Here is a 24,138-nt window from a genome sequence, read left to right as displayed (position 1 = left end):
TGTTCTTTGAATAAAGTTTTATGATGTATGGTGTCATCTAGGTATATCTGGTCTTCTGGGAAACAGAGTTAGCGCTTCCATTTTTGCCACTGCCATTGAAGCAGGTGCATTCTAATCTGTTTTATGGAATTGTAGTCTCCTGTTTTTGAATTCTTTGGGAGTTGGGGGTTCCTGAGGAAGGAGTTATCTGAAGCAGAGCTCTGTTGAACCTTCATTTCAAGAACAAACGTTGATGCGTTGACTGTATAGACTTGAGAGCATTTGATGTATTATTTTGGGGACATAAAGGGAAATGGGACTTGATATACCGCCTTTCTGTGGTATTTTGCAACTACATTCAAAGCGGTTTACATATATACAGGTACTTATTTTGTACCTGGGGCAATGGAAGGTTAAGTGACTTGCCTACAGTCACAAGGAGCTGCAGTGGGAATCGAACCCAGTTTCCCTAGATCAAAGTCCACTGCACTAACCACTAGGCTACTCCTCCACTCCATTGGAGCTTTCAATTGTGACACTGTTGGTACAGTACAGTAAAAAGATTTATTCACATATTTAATTTGGTTTAATTTAATTTTGTGGCAAGCTCAAGGATGTACCTAAGGAGTTTAAATTACCAACTTATGTGACCTTTCGGTTAGTCAAATATTACTCTTTTCATTACATTGTACATATAACACAATATAAATTTAATACATTTAACTCTTTTTATTACATCAACAAATGAAACAGATATAATTACAGATGGAGTTCATCATTAAATTATCGACTCAATGTACTGACAAAACACTGATTATACAACAGTATATACTTAACTTTAAAAATCCTTTTTAAGTTAATGCTGTTCCTTAATTTCGTCACTCCAAAAATATTGCAGCACACAGTCGTTCTAAACCAAAGAGCTTCAAATGTTCAGTTAATAAGATGAATACAATCCAATCATATATTTTTTTTTGTTACATTTGTACCCTGTGCTTTCCCACTCATGGCAGGCTCAGTGCAGCAGGCAATGGAGAGTTAAGTGACTTGCCCAGAGTCACAAGGAGCTGCCTGTGCTGGGAATCCAACTCAGTTCCTCAGGACCAAAGTCCACCACCCTAACCACTAGGCCACTCCTCCACTCCAATGAACAAAGATCTATGAACTTGTGAATGAATGTGAATTGATATGGAGATCTCAAGTGGAGGTGTGGTTTCAGTTAAGACAAAGAGAAGACTTTTTTTTGTCAGCCATATCTAAAAGTGGTGTCGCTTTATCTTCATTGGAAGATCACAGTTGTACCAGTGGGTACGTGAGGAATTTGTTGGTTGGTTTCAAGGTGTCTGTCTCTATCCCCTGGGTCCGAGCAGATACAGTGGTATCTTGTGGCTTGGCTGTAAATAATGGACCTTTTTGTATGTGAAGGATGTATCTGCTCGGACCCAGGGGATAGAGACAGACACCTTGAAATCCTGACTGCATCCTTCAAACAGAAAGGCTACAACCCCAAAATAATCTCCAAGAATATTGCCTCCTCCCTCAAAACACCCAGGGAAAATCTGCTACAGTACAAAGGAAAAAAATCCACAGACAGAATCCCCCTTGTAGTGACATACAACCCAGAGAAACTGAGGAAAATCATAAGAGACCTACAGCCTCTACTCCAGCAAGATGAATTACTGAAAGAGATATTCCCATCCCCACCAGTGCTTGCCTTCCGACAGCCACCAAACTTAAAACACAAGCTAATCAGAAGTAAACTCCCAACACAGACTGAAAAGGAAAAGAAGGACACATTTCCCTATAATATATCCAGCTGCAAGCTATGCCAAAACATTTCACAGGACCCATAGTCATTCACAAAGGAAAAATATTCAACATAAAGGAATCTTTCACATGCTCATCTTCCAATGTGGTATATATCATTCAGTGTAAAAAATGTAACGAAGGATGCTGTATTGGAGAAACAGGCCAGATGCTTAAGACAAGATTCAATCTGCACAGACATCACATGAAAGATAGCTGGTGCCAGTCAGGTTCCCACCCCGGTGGGCCAGCATTTTACAAGACCAGGACACTGCACCAGTGATTTCATAGTTAGAATCCTGAAAGGTAACTTTAAAACAATACAGAAACGTAAGACCTTTGCAGTCAGAATGATTGAATATTTTGACACCCAACAGACAGGACTTAACAAGGATCTGGGTTTTCTAGCCCATTATAAACCATAAAATTGTATTTCTCTGTTTATCAACCTCCTCTCACCTACCCACACCCATCCTGTTAGAATATCAATGAAATGCTTTGATGTCCCCATGCATACCGCCTACCCACCCCCACCCTTCCACCCTCTCAGACTGTCAAAGTAATTCTTGGATGTTTCACTTATATATACTATCTGCTTATACATTTGCTTATTTCCGATCTGACGAAGAAGGGCAACCTTCGAAAGCTAATCAAGAAATGTATTAAGTTATGTCCAATAAAAAAGGTATCATCTTATTTTCTTTTCCATGTTTTATTTTGTTTGATTTCTATTGATAACCTTAAGAGTGGACTAACACGGCTACCACACCTTTCCACAGATTAAAAATTCATAATGGTACTTCACAGGGCATATTTCTCCCCTCTAGGGCATACAGAACAGGTTGTATTTTGTACCCCTGGAAATTTTAACAGGGTAGATTAGGATTCCTTGGGGTAGTTGAAATCAGCTATTGTTGGAGTTGGAAAGGTAGAGGGTGGTGGTGAGGAGGGTTATTATAGCTGCTCGCTGTTATTATTGTTTTCTATTTGTAATTTATACACAACAGTTGCACAGCATATTGTTCCTTTTTATACTTTAATTAAAAGATTTAAATATAAAATCATAGTTGTTCGAGGCTTCTGTAGATTAGGACAGAGCCCATGGGGATGGGGCAGGGACAGGGAAAGAGCCTGCAGGGATGGGGTGGAAACAGGGACAAACTCTGTCCCTGTGTCATTCTCTACTAAGAGGATAAACAGTGGGATTACATGGAGAGGACAGCTGCAAACCCCTCATTGGCAGTCCATATACAACAGAATAATTATAAAGTACTGTATCATTGGTACCTCAGTCCTGTCCATTTGGCTCACTCGCTTCCAGGTTTCTCAGACAGATGTTGGAGGCAGTGTGGAAAGAGAGGTACTGTGCTTCATATCTGGCACAAGTACTCAAAAGTTCATGCCTTTTGGAAAGCTAAACAATTTTGGAATACTCAGCTTCTGGGGGTGACGCTCCCTTGGAGGCTGGGGATCTATTTCTACAACAACAGGGACTTAGTTTGAAGGTAATGCAGCATTTGTTGATGAAACATTGTTTAAATGCAGCCGAACTGACTCTGGCCTCTAGCTGGAAAATGTTTAACCTACTATCTATGAAGAATTGGTTAATTTGCATGGAGAACATATATAATATGAAAAAGTTCAGTTAAAACACACAGCCAAATTTGATGGAGTCTGGCAGCCTTTCTTCAATATTTTTGGAGATATTTTGGACTTTTTAGTACTGAAGGATGGGCAAGCTTGAAACGGTTGGCTAGGTTGTGTGGCAGATGACCTTTTGTTTTAGTTGGATAACATTGTGCCTGTGCATATTTTCTTTACTTTTCTTGGTAAACTGATTCTGGTTAATATTCAGCCAGTAGCGGTCAGTGCATTTTTAAACGCTTACTGTCTGCAGATGAATTAGCCACCAATATTCAGTGCTGGGAGCTAAATATTGATGAGCATGCTGCCGAAGCTTATGTGGGCCTGATCGATATTCAGCCAAGGCCCGCATAAGATAGTTATGCAGGCCCCAGCTGAATATCGGGCCAGCATCCTCTAACTTTTTAAAACAAATTTGAGCCCCTTGAGTCCCCTCTCGCCCTTGATGACAAAGCCCTTTCCTTCCCTTCCTCAGCCAGAAAGCAGCCCCCCTTGGGCCTGCGTCTATCCCTGGTGGTCCAGGGGGGCCACTGGGGGGGAGGAGCACAGCACTCTCGCTCCTGCCCCTTGCGGCTGCTATAGCCTCTCGTGGCAGCTCGTGGTATTTCGCATAGTAGGCGAGCTGCCACAAGAGGTCATGACAGCCATTTTGCCAAGCAGATGCAAGGGGAAGGAGTGAGAGTGCTGCGCTCCTGCCCCCAATGACCTCCACTGGACCACCAGGGATAGAGGCAAATCTGGGGGGGGGGGCTCAACTGAGGGGTTGGGGGGCTTTCCAGGGAAGGCAGGAAGACTGCCTTCTGGCAACGTGCTGGGGGAGGGAAGGAGGGGGCTTTTGTCATGGGGTGGAAAGGGGCTCAAAGCACTCAACTTTGTTTTAAAACGTTATGTGGGTGACAGTTTTAGTGCCACTGAATATTGGGGGTTAGGTGGCCTTAGGAGATTTATTTTTATTTATTTATTGGCATTTATTAACTGCCTTTATGAAGAGATTCACCCAAAGCGGTGTACAGCAAGTACAATTTAACATAATATTTACAATATTGTTAATAGCATTACAGCAGTAAAATCACCAAGAATAAGCATAAATACAATAAATTAGGTAAACTTGAAAACAGTAAATTGAAACCTAATAATAGAACTACCGTGAAACAGTATGAAAAATATACACATTTAATAGCAGTGGAATTCAAATTCCAGAGATATAATACAATGTTAGCATAATACTAATGATACACCTAATAAGGCATGCATTAGAACATTCAACTAACATAGATATGATGCTAAAGAATTTCTACAATACGGCTTACCATATAGCTGAGGGACCAAGAGCAGATATATGATAGGAACAAGATGTGTGGTACAGAGTCAGCTGGGATAATTTGATGGTTAGCTAAACTCAAGGCACATTCTTTGTATAGTTAAGCAAGAGATAAGGAACTGATCTAAGGCCCAGATGCATCAACCATACGTAAAAAAATCTAAAACGTAAAAGTCCTTATCAAAATTGAAAAAACGAAGAATGCAGTAAAAAAACAAGTCCTACATGTTCGGTTCGGCATTCGAAAGTCGAATGCATTAAAGAAGTGTAATCCCCGTTGTTAATCTGCCCGTAAAGCATGCGCAGAGCAGCCAAGCGTTATGCTGGCTGCTCTGCTCATGCCAAAAAACGTCAAAGAAGCTGAGGATCGGGAGGGGGCAAAGACGCTCGTCAGGAGCGTCCTGTAAGGACGGCCTTCCCCCCCCCCCCCCCCCCCCGAGGTTGCCGCTGCTCCCCGCTTCCGCCTGTATTAAATAAAAATCAAAACAAAATCAAAAGTTAGCAGCCCCGGTCACCCTCCCTTCCTCTCTTTCTCCTTCTCCCACAGCTCCGCCTCCCGCCATCCTTCACCTCCGTGCCCCGCCCCCTGAGGTTCTTGCCCGTGCAGCGCCTTCACACAGAGGTGAGAGGCGCTGCGCGGGCCCGGTAAGGCAGAGGGGGGGTCCGGTGGAGGGGGGAGCGGCGGCGGCGACCTCAGGGGGGGCGGGGCACGGGGGTGGAGGATGGCGGGAGGCGGAGCTGTGGGAGAAGGAGAAAGAGAGAGAGAGGAAGAGAGGGGGACCGGGGCTGCTAAACTTTTGATTTTTGTTTTGATTTTTTATTTAATACAGGTGGAAGTGGGAAGCAGCGGCGACCTCGGGGGGGGGAGGGCAAGGCCGTCCATACAGGACGCTCCTGACGAGCACCTTTGCCCCCTCCCGATCCTTTTTCGATTTTTGTTTTGCTTTTCTATTAATGCAGGGGGAAGCCTATGAAGTACTGCATCCACCTTGTCGTTCTTTATTGGTAGCGTTTTTATTTAATCTCACTTAAACATGCCAGCTTGGATTTATATTGTGCAGGGGGAAGCGGGGAGATGACAGCTCAGCCCTTAATGACAGGTCTGACCTCACGTTAAATTTACCACGGTAAATGATTCGTTGCAATCGTCGGTATGGTTAGTGCATCCCGAATTGTCCACATTTCAATGGTAGTTACTCGTTTGCATTCCATTTCGTTAGCTGCTAGTGTCGTCGGAAAATGGCCTTTAATGCATGCTACGGTTGAAAATTTCTTCGTTAAAGGGTCGTTAAGGTTTAGTGCATCTGGTCCCCAGTTACAGTGTGTGTAGCAAGCTAGTACAGGTGCAGAATGAGTGTATAGTCTGTTACGCTATGTTTTAAAGGCTTGAGAGAAGAGCCAGGCTTTCACCTGCTTCCTGAAGTAGAGGTAGTCTCCAGTTATACGTAGCCCTCTGGGAGTAAATTCTAGAGTGTGGGGGCTACTCCTGAGAAGGCTCGCTGGCAAGTATCACATCACACAATTCCTTTTGATGAGGATACAGATAGTGATGATTCTTGAGAGGACCTTAGAGGTCTTAAAGGTGTGTAAAGGGCTATCTTATTCACACCTTTATGACCTCTAAGGTCCTCTCCCGCCTGCTGAAATCATTTGAATATCAGGGGGATTGTGATAGCATTGAACCTTAGTTTAAAATATATAAAAATGTGATCTGACCCCCAATCCCCTCAAAAATATCCCTAGTAATCTATCAGCCCCTTCCCTCCCCCAGACATGACCCTACCATCCCCAAAATAAAATAACATTCCTGGAAATCTAGCAGCTCCTCCTGCCCTCTCAACCTAAACTCTCCTGCTCTATTTTTTTTAAAAACCACTAGTGTTTAGCAGTAACCCCACCTTCTCAACCCAGTCCAAGTCTCCCAACCCCCTCCCTCCTGAAGAAACAGCAGCAATGCTCACTTATTCTTGCTTCTCATTCATGTGAAGGGTAAATATCCAGTGATCGATGTAGCACAGTCCAAACCTCCTCACATGAATGAGAAGTCGTGAAATTATGAAGAGGAGGATTTATAATCAGATAAGTGTTTTTACTTAGCTGTGCACAATTTAAGTTTGCTCTTTTTTTCAATATGTAAGCCACTTTTTAAGAGACTTATTTGAGAGGACTTTCTGCCGTGATTTTTCTAATTTGTTGCTTTAAGACCCAGCTTTTTGGGAGCAATTTGAATAAATTAAATATTGAATCAAGTTAAAGTCTCTCATGGGAGGAAGTGACGTCAGCGGAGCAAATGGCCGCATGAACGCGGAGCTCCGACGCACCTGAGCTATAAAGTGCATTTTCCCCCCTCCGATAGCGGCGAACCCGATTATAGACTGCCGCAGAAAGCAGCAAGACGACGGTGCAGTGACAGAGTGATGCAGGCGAGCCAAGAAGGCATAAATTTGTCACAATTTGCGTTTGCGGGGGGAGCGGCCCAGAAACGCATGGCGGGCCAGGTGGAGCCACTTCCCGACACGCAGAGCAATGGGGAGGAAGGCTCGGGAGTGGAACTCTTCCAAACGCCAGAACTGACCCAGCGAATGAGTGGATTTCCCCGAGTTACGGGAATGGATGCAGGAGATGCGATCGGATCTCAAGGCGGCCCGGATGGAGATTGAAACCTTGAGGGCGGAACTGCGGGGAGAAATAGCAAGCCTGGGCCACAGAGTTGACGAGGCGGAGACCCGCATTGATGACCAGGGAGAAGCGCTACAATCGCTGGATTTACAGGTATCTGACCTTAGACTTGGAAAGCAGCAAATCAATAATACATTGGAGGACCTTGAAAATCGTGGTAGGCGCTGTAACCTATGCTTTAGAGGTCTGCCAGAGTCCCCGCTATACCAGGACGCAGAATCAGTTGTCCAGAAAATAGTCAGTGCCCTGTTGTCCACGCCTGAGGCCCCATTAGCGCCGGAGACAGTGATCCTGGAGAGGTCCCACCGAGCATTGGGCCTAATGAGAAATAATCGACCAAAAGATATCATCGCCTGCTTCCGTGACTTTAAGCTGAAGAAACGAGTGCTGAAGGCAGCAAGACAAATAAAGGATTTCCAATGGGACTCCTATAATATTGATATCTACCAAGATTTAGCGGCAGCCACGATAAAGAGAAGAGCGGACTTAAAACCTGTAACTGCTCACCTACGCGAGCTGGGCATAAGATATAGATGGGGTCACCCATTTGCATTGATATTCTATAAGGATGGTAAGCAGCACTATGTCCAGACGGTGGAGGAAGCGCGTGCAGTGGTTCCCGATGGAGAGACAGGGGCAACTCCGATGCCAGGAAAAGGGCGCCGGCAGGAAGGCGGGCAAGATCCCTGCCCAAAGTGGCAGCGAGTGGGGCGTAAGAGGCTTCAGCGACAACAATCTGCACACCGCTTGCCATGAGATCGTGAGCCGCTACAGTGGAGGAAGCTGAAAAAGGTGTGAAGGATGGCGTAAAGATGTTGAACATTCAAAGACATATCAGAGACAAGTGAAAGTTGCTCCACAGAGCGGTGTTTTAAAGAGAACTCAGATGTTGAGCCGCTGCGGCAACTAGTTGTGTAAGAGGGGGATATTTGAGTGGAGTTGATGTTTGGGGAAGGGGGGGAATAATTCAAGTTAGGTGAATTGGAGGGTGCAGGATGGTCACTTCTAACCCGAGTAGCACTTGCTTGATTATGGAAGCGGTGCTCAGGTTTAGGAGGGGGAGGAGGGGTAGGGGGAGGGAGGGAGGTCAGGGAGGTGGGTGGGGTAGGGGGAGGGCTAGAGTGGAAGGGAGGTGGGGAGGAAAGTATAGGATTACTCAGGAGAGTGGCGGGGAGCATAAGAGAAGCTCACAAAGAAGGGTCGATGACTCGTAGATATGCAACCCTGAATGTGCGAGGCCTTAATACACCTCAAAAGAGGAGCCAAATGTTTAGAGACATGCAGCGCCTAAAGGTAGACATAATGTTCATCCAGGAGACGCACCTGAGATGCAAGCACGAGAAGCTAATACGACATAAACGATACCCCATTGTGTTCTGTGCTTCAAGCAAAGATGACAAAAAAAGGGAGGAGTTCTCATTGCGCTGTCAGGTGCGTGCCCATGGATTATAAAGGACACATAAGGAGGGGAGGTATATGGTAGTGATTGCAACTCTTTACGATGTGTACTACACCTTGATATGCGTATACGCGCCCAATGAGGGGAAGGCCGGCTTCTTGGAGGGTCTGGAAAAAGTGATACAAGATAAAGCAAAGGGCTCCCTATTGGTAGGGGGAGACTTCAACCTTACATTAGACCCCCCCCCCCCCAGATAGATAACTCAGGAGGCAATGCGGGATATGCCCAGCGAGACCGCCATAGGATGTGGGGATGGATGGGGCGCTGGGGACTAATAGACGTGGAGAGAGAAGCATGGATCTGAGCGGGATTATACACACTACTCGCCAAAACATAATTCCTATTCACGAATTGACTATTGGTTGGGAGATAGAGGGGTGTGGGGTAACATAAAGAACATACAGATTGAGCCCTGTACGTGGTCTGATCACTGCCTAGTGTGGATGGAGATGTTAATAAGGGGGGGGGGGGGGCATAAAGGGTGCAGGAACTGGCGAATGAATGAAGCAATGCTGTTGGAGCCCCAAACTGTTCAAGAGATAGAAAAATACATAGTAGAATATATTGCTATCAATGATGTAGATGAGGTACACCCTACTAGCTTGTGGGAAGGACTTAAAGCAGTACTGAGAGGGAATCTTATTGCGCTTCAATCTCACATGTATAAGGCTAAGAAATTGAAGGAAAAGGTGCTTAGAGATAAATTGACACAACTAGAAAGAGATCATAAAGCTAACACCTCGGATAGCCAAAAATTAGGGGAGATCCATCGGACCAGGGGTCAACTTAATGAGATACAGATGGCAGATATTGCGATGCAATTACAGGCTGTGCAACAGGAACACTTTGAGTTTGGTGACAAAGCCAGCAGGATGCTGGCGTTTAAGCTTAGAAAGAAAGAGCAGCGTAACTATATAACAGCCATCAAAGATAGCGGGGGAGCCCTTCTAACTGAGACAGATAGAATACAAGAGTCCTTCTGGGACTTTTATAACCAGCTGTATCAGGGGGAGCAAACAGTGCCCCCCGGAGGAAAAAGAGGCATACTTGGAGGGAGTAGCGCCACAGAGGGTTTCGGGGGAAGAGGCAGAGAGAATTTCAAAGGATATCACAGTAGAAGAGGTGATAGAGGCCATAGCTGACTTGCCAAATAACAAGGCCCCGGGCCCAGATGGATTTCCCATCAGGTTCTATAAAAAATTGTTGGTCCCTGTCCTGGTGAAGGCGATCTCCTCCTTTGGTAATATTCAGGAGCTACCTTACTCATGGAGACTGGCGGAGGTGGTCCTCATATTAAAACCAGGAAAGGACCCACAACAATGTGGCTCATATAGGCCAATCTCGCTACTTAATACTGATTATAAGATTTTCACGAAAATTCTAGCACGTAGGTTGAGGGGGATGATGCCACACTTAATATATGTGGACCAAGTAGACTTCATAGAGGGCCGACAAGGCTGTGATAACATACGTTGCCTTCTGCATGTGATCCAGCAGGTTAGAGACGAGACTACCCCAGTGGTACTGTTCTCAGTGGACGCTGAGAAAGCGTTCGATCGGGTGGACTGGGTTTTTCTGTTTAAAATGCTGCGACAGGTGGGCTTTGGGGATAAGTTTCTTTATTGGGTAAAATTGCTTTATTCCAGCCCCCTAGCAGCACTAAGAATTAATGGCTCGAGGTCCAGACCGGTTGAGCTCCACAGAGGCACACGGCAGGGGTGCGCTCTCTCTCCCCTTCTTTTTTTGGTGTGTCGCTTATTGGAAACTTGATTAATTATTTATTTATTTATAGTTTCAAAATTACACATCTTCTCATAGAAGCATACAGTTCTCTCTCCCCTTCTATTTGCCCTGTCTATAGAACCCTTGGCAAAAATAATAAGAGAGCATGGGGGCATTCGAGGCGTGCTCAGAGGCAGGAAAGAACATAAGATTATGCTTTTTGCTGACAACATTTTGATGACGCTGGCCAACCCATCCCAGTCCCTCCAGAATGTCATGGCAGTGCTCCAACAATATAATAGTATGTCAGGATTTAAAATTAATGTCACAAAATCCAAGATACTTAATATTTCCGCGCCCCCGCAAGAGGCAGGGCTGATAAAAAAAGCCTACCCATTTGTGTGGGCTGTAAAGTCCATAAGATATTTAGGTATCCAGATCACTGCGAAGGCAGAAAATTTATTTGCTGCTAACTATCCAAAAAAGGCCCAAGAGCTATTCACAGAATTAGATAGGTGGGAAGGTTTTAATATATCCTGGACGGGGGAGGATCAACGCAATCAAAATGATTCTCTTGCCAAAGCTGCTGTACCTTTTTGTAGCATTACCTGTGCCGATCCCATGCTCCTTTTTCAGGCAGCTTAATAAGAGAATGTTCGCTTACATTTGGAAGAAAAGACCTCCAAGGGTGCGCCGTGGGGTAATGTACCAGAGGCCAGAGGTGGGGGGGCATGGGAGTCCCCACTTTTTACTATACTACCAGGCGGCTCAGTTAAGAATACTGGCTGAGTGGGAACCGCGAAATACAAAGAAATGGCTCCATTGGGAAAGAGCATGGATGGGCACTTGGTATCTGGGTAATACATTATGGAGATGGAAAGAGGACATACTGGCCGAGGCGCGAAAGCTTCCGATGGGGATGAGCCACCTACTCTATACCTGGCTCTCAATAAGGAAGAAAGTATTTCCAGATAGACAATATTTTTTGCAGACAGCTATATGCGCCGCCCCGGGTTTCCCTTGGGGCGAGACTGAAAGGGCGTATCAGCTCTAGGCGAACAAGGGCCTGTGTTCACTACGGCAAGTGTGGGAAGATGGAAAAGTAAAGGGATTCGAGGAGCTCAGAGAAGAATACGACTTAGACACTAGAGACATGGTTTATTATCACTGCCTGAGGAAGGCTAGTGAGGAATTGGAACTCACAGAAACTGGATTAGAGCGAGCACTGAAGGGGGGAGGGGGGAGAGGGAGTATAACAAGGCTGTACCGGGCATTACTGCTACTGACCACCCCTATAGAATTTTATACACATAGATGGGAAGGCACCCTGCAGAATACATGTCCGACAGAATGGTGGCACAATAGCTTTAGATTCTTATTAAAACCATCAATAGCTCAGCCACTAATAGAGAACGGATATAAAATGTTATACTGGTGGTATTACACAAGATTTATCCAGGGGCCCCCGCAGATTGTTGGAGAGAGTGTGGTGAAAAGGGAACCTTTATGCATGTCTGGTGGGGGTGCCCAAAGGTACAAGTATTCTGGCAGCAAGTGCTGGATAGGGTCAATCGCCTGGGTAAAGGGACATACCTGGCTAGAGCAGAGCAATGTTTGCTTCATGTGCGACCGCCAGGATGTCGTGTACAGGACCATAAACTCCATATAATAATCTTTGCAACAGCTAGACTGGTCCTGGCATGGGCATGGAAGCAAGTGGAAGTCCCATCAATACACAGAGTGGGTCTCAAGTTAGACCATATTTATCAGATAACTAAATTAACAGCATTAAGGAAGGGGCACATTCAGAAATTCCAAAAAGTATGGGAGTCTTATGAGGAACAAAGAGATATCTTCAACCCGCAGGCTGATAGAGGGGGGGGAGGAGGGGGGAGGGTTGAGGGAGCAGGGATTTAGGACGCAACAAATTCAATGTACTAGAGGCAACATGTTATATTGTACAATGCTTTCTGTATTAAAGGTTGCATGGGTCTGCGTGCCCAGAAAAAAAAAAAAGTTTAAGTCTCTCAAGCTAGCTAGCAAACCTTTTTTGTGATACTTTATAGTTATACATTTTTGATATCCAATCTAGTCTTTTTTGCTATCACAGTATATAAAGTAGAAATATAAATACATATTGATTTTGGTACATATAAAGGAAATCATGGTTGGTTTTTAGAATGATTTTGTTTCCTTTGGTATCCAAAGTTTCCCTCAGTACTTATTCTGTGTAAAATTGGCTTAAACTTACCTTGTCACTGCTCCAGAGAATATCCGTTCAATGATTCTATTTGAAGATGCTAGGAGAAAAACAGTTATACACAGAGTTAGACCTGATGAGGGTAATGTTATTAAAAAAAACACTTAAAATATGTGGTAACTATGGGTATAAATTACACAAGTTTTCAAAGGGAAAGAATACAGACACTTGGAAAATTACCCCAAATAAAGTACATGCACATATCTACATCTGCTATTTAACACATAAACAGATAAATATTCACAGGGATGTACAGTATGGGCCCAATATTCAACCAACAGTGGTATACAGCGTTGGAGCCGCTCACAGCCGTGGACTGAAGTACATAAGCACTGCCATACTGGGAAAGACCAAAGGTCCATCAAGCCCAGCATCCTGTTTCCAACAGTGGCCAACCCAGATCACAAATACCTGGCATGATCCCCAAAAAGTACAAAACATTTTGTACTGAAATAGTGGATTTTCCCCAAGTCCAATTAATAACAGCCTATGGACATAGGCGGTCGGTGGCCCAACTGTTTGGGGAGGCTAAAGGGGTGGGGGTGGGGCCAGGGGTGGGGCTTATATCCATAATTGTCTGACAACACACAGAAAAAAAAATAAGTAAAAATAAAATAATCACAATTAATACCTTTTATTAAATTTAGTTATTAGATATGTATCATATGTCAAAGAATAAAGTGGTTGCTCAAAGCATATACTAACCACAATTGCTCAACTGCAAAACACTATGCACAACTTTGTGCAAAAACACACTCAGAACCTTACTGTACCATAATACACCAGCGCTGCGTACGTCTAGTAGAGCTTTAGAAATGATTAGTAGTAGTAGTAGTAGTAGCAATATACCACCATACAGAAAATGCAGACCATCAACAATATGGAATTTGACTTTTTGGCCCACCATTGATAGAAATCAAAATCCAAAGCATATCATAACAAACCAGGGATGATGAGGAAAGGAGAAAGAAGAACAGTGGCACAGTTGCTAAGAATGTGATATGAGGAAAAAGTACTATGTGGCAATGCATGGAGACAGTGGTGGATACTTTGAGCTGTCACCTATTGGAGGTAGTAGAGATATATGTATTCAGCAAACAAAGAACATCATTAGTGGTGGGGAAGCAAGGATAAAGCTAGAGACCATGAGTCTCAGATGTGTACCCTATGTCTAGAGAGAGAGGAAAATTCTGGAGTCCCAACTTCTAAGTTAGATCCAGCTTGAAAGGTGATATAATGGAGACTGTACTTGCCTGTCACTCACAAGGCATGTAGAATCCTCTTTTGACGGTTGCAATGATGCTGACGCCAATGAAGAAAAAGGCACTACAGGCTCGTCTCCGGCTCCAGCTTCTCCCTTCACACAGTGCCCCGCCCTCACGATGATGCATTTCCTGTTTCTGCGAGGGCGGGACACTGTGTGAAGAGAGAAGGGAGAAGCTGGAGCCGGAGACGAGCGCAGGGGCGTAGCTACGGGTGGGCCTGGGCCCGCCCAATCTCAGCTCAGGCCCACCCAGGCAGCCGGCAGCTGTCCGGTCCACCTCTGCCTAATTTTGTTTTTAGTGCAGCGGCTGCAGCCATTGTACTGTTAGACGCCGGCGCCGCCACTCCGTCGCTCACCTCACTCCCTGAGCTCTGCTCCTCCCCTCCCTCATGCGCAACGGCACCGCAGTGCTGCATGGGAGGGGAGTCTGTGCCGGCTATCGTCGCGGTTCCTGTTCCTCCACTCTGCCGGTCTGCCCTGCCTCAGCAGCACTCCCCCGTGGCCCCACAACAAAACACATGGAGCAAGAGCACAATGATTGCGCTCTGAGTCTGCTCCACTATCTGCCACCACCACCAAAGCCCAGCTGCCCAGGCCAGGTAAAACAACTATTTTTTTTTTAATTTTAACATCCTGTACAGTGTAATGTTGGGTTGGGGTGTGCTCTTCACTGCCTAGGTAAAAAAAAAAAGGCATATTTAATAATTTTCATATATCTTTTTTCACTAGGCAGAGAAGAGCCCACCCCCACCCAGAAGCCCACCAACAATAAATTTGTTATAATGCTCAGGTTGCAATCTAAAAAAGGTTGTATATTTTTCATGTTGATGAGTTTTGGGGGTTTCTGGGTGGAGGTTGGGGGAAGAGATCTCAGACCGTGGGATGGGTAGGGGGTAGGACAAGGCTGATGCTAGGCTAAAGGCTTGTAAAGGCCTGTGTCAGGGGTCTACAAATCTCCAATAAAGAAATAATCTACCATTTTGGTAGACTCGATGTTTACGGAATAGGTTGCCTAGCAGCACTTTGATGCGATTTCTCAGTTAGCAGAAGGCTAACTGGGTTTTATTTATTTTGCAAGATTATTTCTTTATTGGAGATTTGTAGACCCCTGACGCAGGCCTTTATGGCCGAAACACGACTCGTGTCGGGTCAGTCCTATTAATTTGAAATAAAGACCTTGTTTAGGAAAACACCATCTGTGAGAGGACTTTTTTGGATCCACTGTGTGTGTGCGTGTTGGCTTTCGCTTCTCCTGTGGAGAGATCACCCTCTGTTGGTGTTGGCTTTGTGTGTATTTCAGGAACACACATGTCTATGTGTTGGCACATAGACATGTATGTTTGCTACTATAAGAAATCTACATGTCTATATTTTCCCATGATGCCATCTGGGGGGTGGGGGGCAATAAACACAGGAAGATAATGGGAGTGATATCCCCTAATTCCTCCAGTAGTGCAATGCTCAAAACGATCATCATTATTTAATCTTGCCATCCCTGGGAACATTTGTAAATACAGATGTTGATCTAGGAGGATAAAAGAAAAAAATTGTGACTCACTTGCTGATTTTCTTTCCTTTATTAGTCCCAATAGACCATTCCAGAGACTTGCAGGTTGTGTGCCCATCTACCAACAAGTCTTGATAAAGAACACAAACTAAGCTGTGCCCTATTGGACATTGTGAGGTTCACATAGCTCAGTGTTTTGATAAAGCAGTGGAACAAATTTTCAGGATTCCACAACTGAGAAGACTCATTCCCAGTGGCGTAGCCAAGGGTGGGCCCGAGTGGGCCCAGGCCCACCCACTTTGGGCTCAGGCTCACCCAGTAGCAGCACACCTATGATGTGACTGGCAGGGATCCCCAAGCCCCACCAGCTAAAAATTCCCAACAACTGTCCTTCCTGCATACCTTGTAAATAGCAGATCTTCACCTGCAGTGAGACGCAACTGATACATACTGCTTGCTTTGGCCCCACAGCCTTCCCTCTGATGTATTCCCACCTATGTGGAAACAGGAAGATGCATCAGAGGGAAGGCTTTGGGGTCAACATGAGCAATGTGTATTAGTTGCTGCTCACTGCCGGTGAAAATCTGTTATTTAAAAAGGTATACAGGAGAGTGGGGGGGTGGGGGGATGTTTGATGGACCATATGGCATGCAGGCAAGAGAGGGAGAGACCAAATCACTTGTAGGACAAGGCAGAGTTTTTCTGCCCACCCATCTTAGGCCAAGGCCCACCCAAAATTGGGTGTCTGGCTAAGCCCCTGCTCATTCCTCCTTTAAACCATATAAAGGTGTGGAACTGGTAAAAATAAAGTTAACTATCAAGTCTTTAAAAGAAATGCAAGAAATTGTCTTAAGTTAGCTAACTAGGGAAAGGCCAGTAAGTACAAATAAAGTGAAAATACTTACCTGGAGCAGGTATTCTCCGAGGACAACAGGTTGATTATTCTCACACTAGTAAAAAAGGCCCGTTTCTGACACAAATGAAACGGGCGCTAGCAAGGTTTTCCTCGGAGTGTGTATGTTTGGGAGAGTGTATGTGAGAGTGACTGTGTGTGAGAGAGAGAGTGAAAGTGTGAGTGTGTGTGTGTGTGAGAGAGAGTGAGTCTGGGTGTGAGTGTGTCTGTGAGAATGAGAGTGTGTGCAAGTGCGTATGTGAGACACAGTGTGAGAGAGAGTGTGTGTGTGAGACACAGATTCTCTGTGAGAGTGAGTGTATGAGACCAAGCGAGTGTGTGAGTGACTGTGTGACACATAGAGAGTGAATGTGATACAGTGTGAGACAGAGTGTGTGAGAGTGAGAGTCAGAAAGACATTGTATGTGAGAGAGAGAGAGTGTGTGTGTGACAGAGATACCTCCCTTCCTCTCTCTCTCTCTGGTGTCAGGCCCCCCCCCCCCCTCTCTCTCTGTTGTCTGAGATTCCCGCCACTGCACCCAAGCAATTGGTTTGCTGGAAGAGGGGGAGAGAGAGAGTGTGTGTGTGTTGGGGGTGGGGTGGGGTGGGGTGGGGGGATGTGTTGGGGGGGGATCAGCTTGGAAGAAGAGGGGTGCGGGGGGTTCAGGAAGCGCTACCAGATGTGAGTGAGAGAGTCAGTGTGTGTGTGGGGGGGGGGGTCAGGAAGCAATGCCAGATGACAGAGTGTGTGAGTGTGGGGGGGGGAGGGCAGGGGTTTCAGGAAGCGCTGCCAGATGAGAGAGAGTGAGTGTGTGTGTGTGGGGGGGGGGGGTTCAGGAAGTGCTGCCAGTTGAGAGAGAGTGAGTGTGTGTGTGTGTGGGGGGGGGGGGGGTTCAGGAAGTGCTGCCAGTTGAGAGAGAGAGTGAGTGAGTGAGTGAGTGTGTGTGTGTATGGGGTTTCATGAAGTGCTGCCAGATGAGAGAGAGGGTGTGTGTGTTGTCTGGTATGTTGGGGGAGGGTTCAGCTTGGAAGAAGAGGGGTGTGGGGGTTCTGCAAGTGCTGCCAGATGAGTGAGTGAGTATGTGGGGGGGGGGCGGTTTATTAAGCACTGCCAGATGAGAGTGAGTATGTGTGTTTGGGGCGTGGGTTCAGGAAGCACTGACAGAAGAGTGAGAGTGTGTGTGGGGGGGGGAGGGTTCAGGAAGCGGGGCCAAATGAGAGTAAGTGTGTGTGTGTGTGTGGGGGGGGGGGTTCAGGAACGGCTGCCAGATTAGTGAGTGAGTGTGTGTGGGGGGGGGGGGGGGGGGGCAGGGGTTTCAGGAAGCGCTGCCAGATGAGAGAGAGTGAGTGTCTGTGTGTGTGTGTACGGGGTTTCAGGAAGCGCTGCCAGATGAGAGTGAGAGAGAGTGTGTGTGTGTGTTGGAGGGGTGTGTGGGTGTGTGTGTGTGTTGGGGGTTTCAGCTTGGAAGAACAGGGGTGTGTGGTGCTGCCAGAGTGTGTGTGTGGAGGGGGGCGTTTTATCAAGCGTTTCCACATGAGAATGTGTGTATGTGTGTGTGGGGGGGGGGGGGGGGTTCAGGAAGCGATGCCAGATGAGAGACTGAGTGAGTGTGTGTGTGTGTGTGTGTGTGCGTGTGTGGTGGTGGGGTGGGGGGGTTGCCAGATGACGTGAGTGAGTGTGTGTGTGGGGGGGCAGGGATTTCAGGAAGCGCTGCCAGATGAGTGTGTGTGTGTTGGGGGGGGGGGCCGTTGAGGAACTGTGGCCAAATGACAGTGAGTGTGTGTGTGTGGGGGGGGGGTCAGTAACCACTGCCAGATGAGTGTGGGGGGGGGCAGGGGTTTCAGGAAGCGCTGGCAGATGTGAGAGTGTGTGTGTGTGTTGGGGGGGGGGGGGACATTGAGGAAGTGTGGCCAAATGAGGGGGTGTGTGTGTGTGGTGGGGGTTCAGGAAGCGCTGCCAGATGAGAGAGAGTGTGTGAGTGTGGTGTGTGTGTGTGGTATAGTTCAGTTTTGTGGGGGGGGGTCCTGCTTTTGAAGAAGGAAGGAAGGAAGCGCCTCCTCAGCGCGATGCCCCCCCCCCGCCGCCGCCATCCCACCCACCACGATGCACCCGCCGCCGCCATCCCACCCACCGTCGCCATCGCACCCCACCGTCGATAGTTTTGCTGGCGGGTGACCCAAAATCCCGCCAGCAGAAGTCCTGTGTTGTCGCTGAGTCTCACTCCAGCGATCTTCGGCGTTGCTCGCCTGTGCAGAGCGGAGTTCTGTGCGTCTGACGTCCTGCACGTGCAGGACGTCAGACGCACAGAAGCCCTGCCTGCAACAGCAGTGTTGCCAGGTGGGCGGTGTTTACACCCAATTGGGCGGTTTTCCGCGACCCGCCACCGGGGAAATTTTTTGCCCGCGGCGGGTTGCGGTTTTTTGGGCTTCTTTTTTTTCTTTTGGGCAGTTTTCAGGCGATTTTTTCGGCCGTGGGGGGCGTGGTTAGTGACGTTTTGGGCGGGGTTAATGACGTTCTGGGTGGGGCCGATGATGGGGAGGCGGGTCGGTGACGGGGGAGGCGGGGCCAATGACGGGCGGGGGGCGGGCGTTGATGACGGCAGGGGTGGGGGTGTCAGGGGCGGGGTTTGAGTTTGGGTGGGTTTTTGGGCTGGATTTAGGCTGGTTTGGGTCGGAAAACAAATTTTCCACCTGGCAACCCTGCTGCACAGGCTAGCAGCAACGCCGAAGATCGCTGGAGTGACACTCAGCAGACAACACAGGACTTCTGCTGGCGGGTTTTGAGTCCCCGCCGGCAAAGCAACGCGGACGGTGGGTGGCTTGGGGGGGGGTTGGGGGGGTGTTGCGGGGAGGTGTTGACCCTCCTGCATTCTGTGGGCGGGGCTTCTTTTGAACCTGCAGCTTTGAGGGGTGTGGTGCGGGGGTTTGGACTTGCAGCATTCTGTGGGCGGGGCTTCTACTACGGAGCTTGGTGGGTGGCTTTGGGGGGGGGGGGGGGGTTGGACGTCGAACACTGGTGTCCGGAGTCATTTGGACTCCGGAGCTTTGGAGGTGGTTTCCCTCCAGATTTTTTCCGCGGGTGGGTTGGGAGGTTGGTAGGCTGCGCTTCCTAGGCAGGGGGAGGAAGTGTTTCCCTACTCCTCCACTGCTTGGTTGCGATCCCTTCCTTTAGTTTACTGTTCTGAAGACAATGTTCTGACGTTTGACGCGTGGGCGGGGCACGGGTCAGTGGAGTGGCTTCACCACCATGAATCCACGAACCTTCAGGGAGTGATTGAGTGACTTCAGAACGTTGTCTTCAGAACGTTCAGGGTGAGTTTTATTATAGTAGATGTGGGTCGATGTCAGCGTCAGCCGGGACCCGGCATTTGCCATAGCAAAAAAACAAAACTTTGCTAGAGCCTTCTGCATGTGTGCAGTGCACACCACCCATGCGTGGACTGACCTTCCCACCTGCCACGCGAGTACCTCAGTTAAGTCCCAAAGCATAAACAAATAACTCCAAGGGGAGGTGGGCGGGATTGTGAGAATAATCAGCCTGCTGTCCTCATAGAATACCTGCTACAGGTAAGCATCTTTGCTTTCTCCGAGGACAAGCAGGCTGAATTATCCTCACAAGTGGGGTATCCGTAGCATCCAGACTCACCCAAAACAAACATTGGCCAATTGGGCCTCGCATCGGCGAGGACCTAAACGTAGGTTGACCTGAAAACTATATACAGCTAGCTCAGAGTGCAGCCTGGAACAGAATAGAACAGGCCTAGGTGGGTGAAGTTGGAGTCTACAACCCCAAACAGATTTTGCAACACCGACTGCCCAAATGGACTGTCATGTCGGGTATCCTGTGACGTGAATGTGTGGACTGAAGACCACGTTGCAGCTTTGCAAATCTCTTCAATGGAGGCTGACTTTAAGTGAGCCACCGACACTGCCATGGTTCTGACATTATAAGCCGTGACGTGGCCCTCCAGAGTCAGCCCAGCTTGGGCATAAGTGAAAGAAATGTAATCCGCTAGCCAACTGGAGATTGTGCGTTTTCCGATGGCGACTCCCCTCCTGTTGCGATCAAAAGAAACAAACAATCTGGGCGGACTGTCCGTAGGGTTTCGTCCGCTCCACGTAAAAGGCCAATGCTCTCTTGCAGTCCAAGGTGTGCAAGCTGCTTTCACCAGGGTGGGCATGAGGACGGGGAAACAATGTTGGCAAGACAATTGACTGGTTCAGATGGAATTACGACACCACCTTCAGCAGGAACTTAGGGTGCATGTGGAGGACTACTCTGGTGTGATGAAAAGTATAACGTGCATCCCCTACTAGGGCCTGAAGCTCACTGACCCTATGAGCTGAAGTAACAGCCACCAAGAAAATGACCTTCCAGGTCAAGTACTTCAGATAGCAGGAATTCAGTGGCTGAAAGGAGCTTTCATCAGCTGGGTGAGAACGACATTGAGATCCCATGACACTGGTGGAGGTTTGACAGGGGGCTTTGATAAAAAAAAACCTCTCATGAAGCGAACAACTAAAGGCTGTCCAGAGATAGGCTTACCCTCTACACGCCAATGATAAGCACTAATTGCACTGAGGTGAACCCTTACGGAGTTGGTCTTGAGACCAGACTCTGACAAGTTTAGAAGGTATTCAAGCAGGGTCTGTGTAGGACAAGAGAGAGGATCTAGGGTCCTGCTGTCACACCAGATGGCAAACCTCCTCCACTTGAAAGAGTAACATCTCTTCATGGAATCTTTCCTGGATGCAAGCAAGACCCGGGAGACACCCTCTGAAAGACCCAAGGAGGCAAATTCTAAGTTCTCAACATCCAGGCCGTGAGAGCCAGAGACTTGAGGTTAGGATATAGAAGTGACCCCTCGTTCTGAGTAATGAGGGTTGGAAAACACTCCAATCTCCACGGTCCTCCGGAGGACAACTCCAGAAGAGGGAACCAAATCTGACGCGGCCAGAAGAGTGCAATCAGGATTATGGTTCCGCGGTCTTGATTGAGTTTCAGCAAAGTCTTCCCTACTAGAGGTATGAGAGGATATGCATACAAAAGCCCTGCTCCCCAATGAAGGAGAAAGGTATCTGATGCTAGTCTGTCTTGGGCCTGAAGCCTGGAACAGAACTGAGGGACTTTGCGATTGAGTTGAGTGGTGAAAAGATCCACCGAGGGGTGCCCTATGCTTGGAAGATCTTGCAGACTACGTCCATGTTCAGAGACCACTCGTGAGGTTGCATTACCCTGCTCAGCCTGTCGGCCTCCTGACTGTTGTTTACACCTACCAGATAAGTGGCTTGAAGAAACATGCCCCTATGGGGTGCCCAAAGCCACATCTGGATGGCTTCCTGACACTGAGGGCAAGATCCGATGCCCCCCTGCTTGTTGGTGTAGTACATTGCAACCTGATTGTCTGTTTGAATCAAGATAATTTGGCTGGACACTGATCTCTGAAAGCCTTTCAGAGTGTCGCTCGGAGCTCCAGGAGGTTGATCTGAAGATTTGATTCCTGGAAGGACCAGGCTCCTGAGTGTGAAGCTATCTACATTAGCTCCCCACTGCAGAAGGGATGCATCTGTCAGCAGTTTTTGCGGCTGAGGAATTTGGAATGATCGTCCCATGGTCAAATTGGATCGGATTGTCCACCACTGAAGAGAATTCTGAAAGTTGGTGTACAGTTGGATTACATCCTCTAAATTCCCCGCAGCTTGATACCGTCCATCGAGTTGATGTCATATGTAGACGTGCCATTGGTGTTACATGAACTGTGGAGGCCATGTGCCCCAAGAGTCTCAACATCTGCTGAGCTGTGACCTGGTGAGACACTCGAACTGTGGACACCAGGGACAGGAGGTTGTTTGCCCGCATGTCGGGGAGATAAGCTCGAGCTGTCTTCATGTCCAGCAGTGCTCCAATGAACTCCAATTTTTGAACAGGAGTGAGATGGGACTTGGTGTAATAAGGGAACACATGCACTCCCAGTCTGTGTATCAATGCTGTGGACTACTGCTAGACACTTTGTAAACACTCTGGGCTGGGTGTTCCCAGCCGAAAATCGAAGGTACTTTCTGTGAGCTGGAAGTATCGAGATATGTGTGTAAGCATCCTTCAAGTCCAGAGAGCATAGCCAGTCGTTTTCAGAATCATGGGAAGAAGAGGTGCCTAGGGAAACCATCCTGAACTTTTCTCGGACTAGGAAATTTGTCAGGCCCTTAGGTTCGGATGGAACACATCCCCCCTGTTTTCTTTTGCACAAGGAAGTACCTGGAATAGAATCCCAGCCCTTCTTCCCCTGGTGGAACGGGTTCGACCTCCGCTATCTGGGCCTTAGAAGGGCAGACAGTTCCTCTGCAAGTACCGCTTGTGCTGGGCGCTGTATGAATGAGCTCCCAGTGGGCAAATGGGAGGTTTGGCTTCCAGATTGAGTGTGTATCCTAACCGGGACTATTGAAAGGACCCACGGTCAGAGGTATAGAGGCCAACCTTTGCTGAAAACTATTAACTTCCCTCCAACTGACAAGTCATCCGGTACAGGACACTTTCTGTGGGTATGCTTCGGTGGAGCCAGTCAAAAGCCCATCCCTTACTTTTGCTGGAACGCAGTAGGGGCCTGAAGCGCACGCTATTGACGAGAACGAGCATGCTGGGGCTGAGCCTGAATAGGCTGTCGGGACGCAGAAGTATACCTACACCTAACATAGGAATAGGGAGCACTCCGCACCCCCCCCCCCCCCAACAAAAAAAAAACCTCCTGGTTGAGGAGGCTGTAGCAGGTGCCCAGTGGGAGAGAGAAGCCATATCATTGTGCTTTTTGATCTGGTCAACCAGATCTTCTACCTTCTCTCCGAAAAGATTATCCCCCCGGGTAGGTACATCCGCCATCCTCTGCTAGACCGAATAATCCAGGTCAGAGGCATGCAGCCACGAGTGTCTGCGCATTGCAGTACCTCGAGCAGCAATTCTGGATGCCACATCAAAAGTATCATAAACACCCCTGGCCAAGAATTTACGACACGCCTTCTGCTGCCAGCCCACCTGGCGAAAAGGCTCGGCCTGTTCCGGAGGGAGGGCATCGACCAAGGTAGACAGCTGCTTCACCAAGTTCCACAAGTGAATGCTCGTGAAGAGCTGGTAATAATGAATACAGGCAGCAAGTATAGTGGCCTGATACGAATTCATCCCAAAAGAGTCCAAGGTCCTAGCTTCTCTGCCTGGGGGCGCCGAGGCATAGTCTCTAGTACTCTTGGCTCTCTTAAAGGCGGAGTCCACCACCATGGAATTGTGGGGTAACTGAGACCTCATCAACCCAGATTCACCGTGGATCCAATACTGAGAATTGGTCTTCTTAGGGATCACGGAGGTAGACAGGGGGAATGACCAGTTTTGCATAAGGACTTCCTTGAGTACATAAGTACATAAGTATTACCATACTGGGAAAGACCAAAGGTCCATCAAGCCCAGCATCCTGTTTCCAACAATGGCCAATCCAGGTCACAAATACCTGGCAAGATCCCAAAATGTACAAAACATTTTTATACTGCTTATCCCAGAAATAGTGGATTTTTCCCAAGTCCAATTAATAACGGTCTATGGACATTTCCTTTAGGAAGCCG

General features: G+C 47.6%; 1 protein-coding gene across 1 annotated transcript in view; it reads right to left on the bottom strand.

The window, feature by feature from the left end:
- PPP2R3A (protein phosphatase 2 regulatory subunit B''alpha) overlaps positions 1-24,138 on the bottom strand; it is a 1,495,967-nt gene that overhangs the window by 702,337 nt on the left and 769,492 nt on the right. The window contains 1 exon segment of the mRNA XM_030217215.1: positions 12,862-12,910. Coding sequence (XP_030073075.1) covers positions 12,862-12,910 — 49 coding nt within the window.

Source organism: Microcaecilia unicolor, chromosome 10 (genome assembly GCF_901765095.1).
Source record: "Microcaecilia unicolor chromosome 10, aMicUni1.1, whole genome shotgun sequence".
Lineage (NCBI taxonomy): Eukaryota > Metazoa > Chordata > Amphibia > Gymnophiona > Siphonopidae > Microcaecilia > Microcaecilia unicolor.
The sequence above is the reverse complement of the archived record's forward strand: the minus strand, read 5'-3'. Positions and strand labels throughout refer to the sequence as shown.